This window comes from Triticum dicoccoides, chromosome 1B (genome assembly GCF_002162155.2).
Source record: "Triticum dicoccoides isolate Atlit2015 ecotype Zavitan chromosome 1B, WEW_v2.0, whole genome shotgun sequence".
In the NCBI taxonomy this organism is placed as follows: domain Eukaryota; kingdom Viridiplantae; phylum Streptophyta; class Magnoliopsida; order Poales; family Poaceae; genus Triticum; species Triticum dicoccoides.
Genome location: NC_041381.1, coordinates 390,923,758 through 390,933,318, shown reverse-complemented (window position 1 = coordinate 390,933,318; position 9,561 = coordinate 390,923,758). Strand labels below are relative to the sequence as shown.

The 9,561-nt window shown below is 46.1% G+C and overlaps 1 protein-coding gene across 1 annotated transcript; it reads right to left on the bottom strand.

The window, feature by feature from the left end:
- Positions 1 to 1,622: 1,622 nt before the first annotated feature.
- Positions 1,623 to 7,011, bottom strand: LOC119350403 (calcium-transporting ATPase 1, endoplasmic reticulum-type-like). Its single transcript, XM_037618253.1, has 7 exons — positions 6,856 to 7,011; positions 5,800 to 6,432; positions 5,511 to 5,580; positions 5,285 to 5,363; positions 3,249 to 3,646; positions 2,792 to 2,872; positions 1,623 to 2,043 (listed from the first exon to the last, which is right to left on the bottom strand). Exons 1-4 carry the CDS (start codon positions 7,009 to 7,011, stop codon positions 5,353 to 5,355), a joined length of 870 nt encoding a protein of 289 aa, XP_037474150.1. The 3' UTR covers positions 1,623 to 2,043; positions 2,792 to 2,872; positions 3,249 to 3,646; positions 5,285 to 5,352.
- Between the last annotated feature and the right edge of the window lie 2,550 nt (positions 7,012 to 9,561).

The following is a 9,561-nucleotide window of genomic DNA, read 5'->3' as shown; positions in this document are numbered from 1 at the left end:
TGCCTCTTGATGTATGTTTTGGTGACCAACTTGCGGGTTCCACCCATGAACCTATGCATAGGGGTTGGCACACGTTCTTGACTCTCCGGTAGAAACTTTGGGGCACTCTTTGAAGTACTTTGTGTTGGTTGAATAGATGAATCTGAGATTGTGTGATGCATATCGTATAATCATGCCCACGGATACTTGAAGTGACAATGGAGTATCTAGGTGACATTAGGGTTTTGGTTTATTTGTGTCTTAAGGTGTTATTCTAGTACGAACTCTTTAATAGATCGATCCGAAAGAATAACTTTGAGGTGGTTTCGTAGCCTACCATAATCTCTACGTTTGTTCTCTGCTATTAGTGGCTTTGGAGTGACTCTTTGTTGCATGTTGAGGGATTGTTATATGATCTATCTATGTTATTATTGTTGAGAGAACTTGCACTAGTGAAAGTATGAACCCTAGGCCTTGTTTCCTACCATTGCAATACCGTTTACGCTCACTTTTACCACTTGTTACCTTGCTGTTTTTATAATTTCAGATTAGAAAAACCTTCATCTACTATCTATTTTGCACTTGTATCACCATCTCTTCGCCGAACTAGTGCACCTATACAATTTATCATTGTATTGGGTGTGTTGGGAACACAAGAGACTCTTTGTTATTTGGTTGCAGGGTTGCTTGAGAGAGACCATCTTCATCCTACGCCTCCTACGGATTGATAAACCTTAGGTCATCCACTTGAGGGAAATTTGCTACTGTCCTACAAACCTGTGCACTTGCAGGCCCAACAACGTCTACAAGAAGAAGGTTGTGTAGTAGACATCACCGCGGTTCAATTTTTTTTTTGCATATGGACCGTCTGTTGGAGCAGCGTTTTTTGCCCCCAGACGGTCCAAAAGTTAGGTATTTTTACATTTGGCCCATCTATTGAAGATGCTCTTAGTCTCAAAAGGCAGCTTTTAGTCCCTAGTAGTCCCTCCTGTTTGGCTAAAAAGTCTTTAAGAGAGACTTTTTCTATTCCCTACAACAAAAAGTTCCTGGAACAAACACCCTCATAGCTAGTTACTATAATATCAGACATATCAAGAAAAAATGAGTCTACAACCTAATAAATGAAGTGATGCATGACACAACACATATGTTACTTCTCATATAGAGGTAATAACATAGACTCATGTTACTACTCCAAGTTACTCCCCACTGTGACTAGTCTCAATAGTAGTAACTAGATCGGTATCGCGCCTTGGCGCGAGGGTATCGGTAACAACGCTTTGGTTGCTAAGTCAGTAGTAATTGGCGCGTGGGTATCGTAGCAACGCTTTTGTTCATAAGTCAGTAATAATCCTGATTTAGCATATACGATAATAATACAGTGAAGAAGAAACATTCAATTGTGATAGGAACGGGACATAGTGATGCTCAATATCAGCATAAAACTATAACAACGCAGCCACTCGACAGGAAGTTCATAAGACCACTCGACAGGAAGTTCGAAAACAAAAGCGCAGCCACTCGACAGGAAGTTCAAAAACAAAAGCGCAGCCACTCGATAGGAAGTGCGGCTTACCGCACCTAACCTGACCCGTCATATCCAGCCGCCCAAACGGTAATACATGACTATAACAGCCACAATGAGTCTACCATTGCATGTATATACATATACCACAATGAGCCTTACATTGCAATATATACACTTTCACATTGGCTGATAACACGTTTTAGGGTGGACAGGTAAGGCAAAACTCAATACAACTTATCAATCACTATCGTTATCACTTAACGTCTCAAAAATGGTATGCTGGCCAATAAAAAATGGGTAACTCATGTTACAAAAAGACAGCAATTCTTTAATAGGGTAAAGAGCAAGCTTTGCTAAAGTTACTTCATATGGGTCGCGAGGATCTCCATGCTCATTGCAAATAAAATAGCATGTGACAATGGTATTGTGGAGTTGTTTCATGGGGAGCAAGTTCATGATGTTTCTTCCCGTAGTTTGTCAAGTATTTCAGGATGTTGCAGTTCCAATTCCTTATTTCAAACTGCAAAACAGAACCACTATGAAAAAAGGATCAGTGAATTGGTTCAAGAATATCGAACAAAAATACGCACTTTCACTTTAACTTATCTTTGATATCTACTAAGGCTATTTTTTGGTTTACCTATTATTTCTTTTGCAAGTCAGTCATATAAGAACAAAGATATATCACAGATGACATATACGACAAAATATTATAGAAATGTAGAAATAATAACTGACTGAAATAGAAAGCTACTTAAAAACACTTAATTAGATTGAGCACATACATAACTGGAAGGGAAATGATTTTTCCTTAGACAATGAAATTTCATTATAAGATGAAACAACAGAAGATAACTATCTGGCTAACAATAATTGGTTCGCTCATATATGTAGCTATTTGGATACCCCTTAAAAAGAAAAATAGGAATAGAAGGTTTCTGATAGGGATCTCCATAACCTGGAACATGCAAAATTGTCAGAAGTTAACTTTGCAAATAATTTTCTGTGTAAAAGTTAATTTTGCAATGCAGTGAACATTATGGGCTAGTAAATTCAAGCAACTCTAAAGTGAAACAAATAGATAGATCATCAAATTTGCATAATTTGTTACCAACTACAATCTAAATATCCTTGCACAAGGATCATCTTAGTAGATTGCTGAACTAACAGAAGTTGTAGTACACCAGTACACTTAAAAATATTTTAGAGTAGATTAATCTTAGATAGGCAACCAGAGAACAGCCGCTAGACTCCACAGCCGTAGATAGGCACATGAGGAGCTACCTGCATAATGGTCTGGAACTTGTTGCGCACATCATAGAGCTCACTCGGTCACTCCTACCAAGAGCCAATGCCATGAGGCATCTGAAATAATGCGTACATACCAAACCTTCAAATTCTGGAGAGATTAAGCGAACTGAACTGAAATGGTTCAGAGATTGTAAACCTTTGTTTGGAAAATAAAAAATCAAGCTATTTAAGAATTCAGTCATGCTATAAGCAGAAGTCTAGAAACAACAAGTTACAGGAGGCGTATTCAGATAATGAACCAAGTTCTACCAATCACGTGATTGCAGATGAAGTGAACAGGCAGGTCCGTTCTTAATTATATTTATTGGCATGAGCTAATATAGTGCCATACAAGACAAAATAAGCTGGCAGGTTTACATAAAAAAATTGAACAACAGAGAGTGGAGAATAATTATTGTGCAGCATATATAATAAGGTATTGAGTACCGACCCTTCTTTGCTTTTTGCCTCAGGGCATGTCCAACGCTCCAGGTTGGACAGCTGCTCCAGCACTCCACGTAGGATCAGATGGTCCAGTTTGCCAAAAGGTATAGCTTGCAGACACAAGCGGGATCCTGCAGAGGAGGCCGCTTCCTCACTGCCAAAAGTCACAGGACCACGCCTTGGCTCCTCTCATCTTGCGGTGGCGGTTTGATAAAGTGAAGTAGAGGACCTTGCTCCTGTCATACCTCAAACCACTGCTTCCATTGGGTGGTAAATGTTCAAATGGTGGTATTATAGTACAAATCTATGTGGATGGGATGAGACCACCGCTTGGTGCTGCTACCTCTGTACATGCCCTCATAGAACTGGTGGAAGTGCATGCAGGCGAGCCTCACTTTCTGAGCACTAACATTGAAATATGCAGAAAAAGCACCGACCAGGAAATTAGAAATTTCTAAAATTATTCAACTTTGCGCATGATGATACTTGATACACATAAGCAATGCCAAAAAACATGCTAAGAGCCTCGGAAGCAAGACAACAAATAAATTCATAAAATGATAAAGTTTTCCTTCCCAGGCAATAAACCATTGGCAGGAAAATTGATAATTTCATTAATAAACTTGACTCTCCTACATGGATACAGGGCAGGGCAAACGACCTGAACCGCGTGCCCATGATATCGACAACGACACATCCGAATAGAAACATCAGTGCCATAGACAGCAGAAAAACGGACATTAGGGTTTCGTAGAATAGCAGATCATTAATAGCAGAAATTTTTCAAATCAACATTTTTTCCCTTGCCAAGCTACAGTAATGCTATTGGCTGAATAGCAGATTCGATAGTACCAGAAATGTTTGCAAAACGACAGGAACGACATGCCCACTGCACCAACACATCTGAATAGAAACAACCTCGATGCCATACAGACCAAAAAAGCCACCATTGGTGTTACGTAGAATAGCAGATCACTAACACCAGAACTGTTTGTAAACCGACAAAAGTTTTCCTTGCCGCTGCCGGCCCATAAAGTTGCCATTGGCAGGAGTAGACAGCTCATTGCACGAAATACAGCTAAACTCAGCTCTCCTACTTATGGCTATACAACAGCAGCAAACGACAGAAACCGCATGCCCATAACGTACACACACTACACCAACATATCCGAATAGAACAACATAGATGTGTTAGGCTGCACAATGTTTAGAAAAAGTATACCTCAAAGAGCAACTGCTTAAACTATTGAGTACAAAATTAAAGCATGGATGTGTTAGGCGGCACAATGTTCAGATAAATCTTCCTTATTAATGTACAATCTGGAATGATATTACAGGAAGAAAGGGGTAGTTGTAAGAAAATGACATTCATGCCAACCACAAAAAGGAAATAATCCTCAATGCAAGGCTAATATAATTTATCTATTGCCAATCACCATATCCAATAAAAATATTAAATTGCATATGATTTATAATCTGAACATATATACTTTCCAGTCACATGGCATGATCTTTTTAACAGAACTAAAACCTCTAAAGTTATGTCAATGATTAAATATGGCATTAGTGTAATATATGGTAATGGCATGGTTTCTGAAGCACATTCCTCGCAGGCCTCATGGCAACGAACACAAAAAAAATATTGTACTACGTTTTCAAGATTGTTTAGGATATTTCACTGGTAGCAAAGAATTTTGTTAAATGAAATAAAAGGATATGACATACCAAAGGAGATAGATATCAACATGTCCAGGAAGAAAAGAACGACTCTCAGTTCATATGTTTCAGGTATTAGCCACAAACGTGTATCTCATATACATGTAAACAAAACAATATGTACAAAGAAATTTCTCTTTGGGCTAGGTAAAATAATCGCTTTAGTTCTGAAGTAAAAAAGAAAATCTTCAGTTTACGTGCATCTCATATGAAAACAGCAGGCCCCTGATACTCCATCACACAAATAGAGTGAACAAATAAAGGAACAAGCATTCATGCATAGTCAGAACAATTTATCACAAAGTACAGCCAAAGGGTGTGGCTTACCTTATGAATGAACCAAACGGCACCAACAGTACCCAACAGCCTCCAACAGCACAAAGGGCATCAACGTCTCACCTCCAAACTGAAACAAACAATCAAGCAGAAAGTAAGTTATGTTATACTGAAACAAACAGTATACGGCTGTAGCTTAACTCAGCAGCACATATCAGAAAATATCGAAATAGTAAGTTATGTTATGCTAAGTTCAAAAGCATGCATTGATGCTTACCTAATGTCTCGGGCGGATCCATCGACAGACCGTTCTTTCCTTCAGGTACTCCCATTTTCTCAACCAAGACCTACAAGAAACAAACCAACAAATTAATCATCATGGAAGCCTAAGAATGGAATGTCTTCCAACATCAATACTGTCTGAATTTGGACTGACACAACCAAAACTCTAGTGATAACGGTATCCTAAACTGTTCAGTTGTGGACCAAGTAAGCACCACCATATTCTCGAAGTAACACTGAAATTCAAGAAAACTGAGAATAGCATGAACTGTATCAATCCTCACCTTTAAAGCAGCCTCGGTCGGCATTCTGGTGGAAACATACTGGTTTGAATAATGTGAGACACTGGCATCATTGCACACAGCGACAACCTTCGCAATCATCTCAAGATTTGCATACATCCTCCTTGCAGGCCAGTAGTAAATTTTGCAATCACGGGGATCATGCGACGTGTCGTCCACCTTGAAGCTCCTAACTTTCCCTGGGGCATCACCGATCACAGCGAGCTTTGAGACTGACATCTGGTTGGTGGTCAGTGTCCCAGTCTTGTCAGAGCAGATCACAGTGGTGCAGCCCGGAGTCTCCACACTGGGAAGCTTTCTCACGAGCGCATTCTTGGCGGCCATCTTCCTGGTTCCGAGGGCGAGGCATGTGGTGATCACGGCAGGAAATCCTTCAGGTATGGCGGCGACGGCAAGCGCCACGGCGATCTCAAAGTAGTATGTGCACTTCTCAAACGAAAAGCGTATGTTCCTGGGCACCCATCCGTCGAGCTCGAAGGTCAAGAAGTACTTGACATTGATGAGCCACACGAGGATGCATATGAGGCCGATGATCTTGGTGAGTGCCTCGCCGAACTCGTTGAGCTTCTTCTTGAGCGGCGTGTTGTCGTCCTCCTGCGACAGCCAACCGAACCACTATATGCGGAAAGGCAAGGCCAAACCACACCAATATCTGTACCTGGAAAGCAAATTAGGCAGCACACAAACAAAATAGTGTCAATCGAGTAAAGAAGAAGGAAGAAAAAACAAAATATGGAAGAAGAAAAAAGAAAAACATACTGGAAAGCTAAATCCCTTCTTAATCAGGTAAACTGATCAGCCACTCTGTTCATGAGCCCATCCTGACAATTTATCAAACACCTATCATGCAATACGTTCATGCTGAACCAGGAGGTGCCGCATCAGTGGCAAGAACCAGGGTCCAGGGCTGCAAGCTATGTGGCGGGCTGCCCAGAGATCTCGTCCAGCTCCGCAACGGTGGCCACCTGCAAGGCAAGAGAGAGAGAGAGAGAGAGAGAGAGAGAGAGAGAGAGAGAGAGAGAGAGATATGAGACAGACCACCTGTTTTGCGGACGGAGCGTGTGAGTCGGTAAGGAATGAGGCGAACGAGAGAAGACCACCAGAGTTGATCTTGCTAATCTCGGTGGCCATCCCGGTGCACACGACGAGGCAGACGGCGCTGCCATTGACGACGGTGGTGCCCGCGAACACCATGCACTCCTTGGCCTAGATGTCAGCGTCCTCGGCTGGCACGGCATGCGCAGTCTTGTTGATGGAGTTAGTCTCACCCGTGAGCGACCCCTGCTCGACGCGGAGCATGGAGGAGATGAGCCTGAGGACGCGCATGTCGGCGGGCACCATGTCCCAGATGCGGAGTGTCGGTGTACTAGAGTAAGGGTATCCTAGTATTCCGAACTTGTGCACGGGCAGTTGCAGCGCCGCGCGGCAAGGCTTGCCGGACGACCGCCAGAGTCCTCCGTGGGTTCCTTTGGAGCCATTCAAGAACAAAGCATTTAAGATGAAGAGACAAGGCCCCGGCAAGAGGATCTTGCCGGGAAGAGACAAGGCCCCGGCAAGAGGAGCTTGCCGGGAAGGCCAACCACGGCACTTCAAGAAACTTGCCGCGATGCACCGCACGTCCCGGCAAGGTCCGGTGAGCGACAAGCTTCTGGACTTGACAAGACGACGACCCCGACAAGATACTCGCCGGGGGCCCGCTGCCACTCTGTACCCACGCTCCAGCGCACCCACCCGCGTGTCGCCATGAGGCTTCCTCAGGGGCGCGTGGCGGGAGCCTGTGCAGCCAGGGGTACGCGGTGGCAAGCGGAGATGAAGAGTAGGCCATCGTGGCAAACGGTGGCGCTCCTAACGGTCACTTTTTGCACTGTTTAGGCAACTCAGACGGGCATTCAATGACCTTGTCCCCTGCCGTCAGAGTTAGGTAGGGTACACTGTGTCCACAGTAGCGGTAGCTGCATCTACCGCATCTTTTTCCATTTTTACCCTTCTAGTCTACGTTGCCACCTGTCGGTGACCCCTTGAAAGTATAAAAGGAGGCCCAAGCACAACGTAGAAGGGGTTCGGCTCATTCGAAACATCAGGAACACTCTCACGCTCGGTCTGGCAGCGTCCATCACTCCTGAGCAAGAATTCAATACACACAAACAAGCAGCAGTAGGGTTTTACGCATCCGTGCGGCCCGAAGCTGGGTAAAACTGCTCGCGTGTACTGCCTCGATCCGCTCTTTGCGCGGCCTCCGCCCCCCTCCGAACCGAAAGGGGCCCGGTCCCCATAGGTGTTGGTGGATCAGTTTTCCCGACATCTTTGGCGCGCCAGGTAGGGGGCGTCGAGATTGTGCGAACCCGATCCGGCGTGCACGCGAGCTAAATCTTCATCGTCTTCATCGACATGCCACCGAAGAAGAAGGATTCGGAGGCAGCTGTTCCGTCTGCGTCGCTTTCACCGCCTCCGGAGCAAACGGGTGGTGGAGTGGACGCCGGCGGAAGAATGGGCGTCGACGAGGGAGCCCTCAGTGCGGCCAAGTCCAAGGACAAGGCGGCACAGACCTCGGCGTCCATGCGCGCACCGCGCCCCTCTCAGGAGGCGAGGGACCAGCAACGTCATGCGTTCGCAACGCCATATGTCCGCTGGGCCAAGATCAAGCTGGTGGTTCTCGTGGCGCTCAAGACCAACATGCATGTCAACATGCTGGCCCGAGCGAAGTACGGTCGCCTGGACGGGGCACTGCTCCTTCTAACGTGGTTAGGAGTCCGAGCACGCCCCACTCCTCGCACTGTTCACCTCCGCCGCCCACCACTCCAGCAGAAGCCTTGGTGCGAGCTCAACTGCTCCTAGACTATCCTCCGACGGCGGACAAGACCGACGAATGGGGGGCCACTATCCAGAGCCTCATCGGCTTCGCGAACGGCGACACTGCGCGGCAACCAAGCACCTCGCTGCCGCGGCAGGACAGCCGGACGCGAGCCGATGGCAACAAGACCGGGGGAGGTGCGACTTCCATGCACTCTCCACTACGAAGGCCAAAATCGCCGACTCGCCGGGTCCATCCCGACAGCGGCTCCACCGCGTCGTCGGACCCACGAGCTCGTCGCGACCAGCGCCAAGTTCTCCATGAACGACAACAAGAAGACGCTCGAACCCGCATCGAGCGCCGAAGAGAAGCGTGACGTCAATCCGACAAGCGCGCTGGGCCCTCTATTGACATGCATGCGCCAGGGGAACCAGGCGATCTGCCGTACGCGGTAGGTTGTCCTGCGTTCACCCGTGAGCTGCGGCAAGTCCAGTGGCCCAACACAAAGAATTTCAAACCAGACGTACCAGAGAAGTACGACGGCAAGACGCATCCGTCGGAGTTTCTCAGCATCTACACCATCGTGGTGCAGGCTGCCGGGGGACGGGACGACAAGATCCTTGCCAACTACTTCCCGCTGGTACTCAAGCCCAACGTCAGGTCCTGGCTCATGCACTTGCCGGACAATTCCATCTCCTCTTGGGCAGATTTATGCCATCAGTTTGTCGGCGCCTTTACAGGCGGCCACAAGCCACATGGCCAAGAGAGCGATCTTCATCTGCTCGCCCAGAAGGAAGGAGAGCCACTGCGCAAGTACATTCAGAGATTCAGCCGTGTACAGCACAACATCCCAGATGTCCACCCCGCCGCGATCATCAGCGCGTTCCATCAGAACGTGCGAAACCGAAGGATGAGGGAGAAGATGGCGATGTGTAAGATCAGAGACGTCAGCG

Excerpts from the sequence above, each read along its gene's own strand:
- LOC119350403 (XM_037618253.1), bottom strand. The coding sequence starts at position 7,011 with ATGGTGTTCGCGGGCACCACCGTCGTCAATGGCAGCGCCGTCTGCCTC. Across the intron at positions 6,433-6,855 it reads CTCCGTCCGCAAAACAGGTG|TGGTTCGGTTGGCTGTCGCA; the intron begins GTCTGTCTCATA and ends TTCCGCATATAG. Across the intron at positions 5,581-5,799 it reads CGACCGAGGCTGCTTTAAAG|GTCTTGGTTGAGAAAATGGG; the intron begins GTGAGGATTGAT and ends TGTTTCTTGTAG.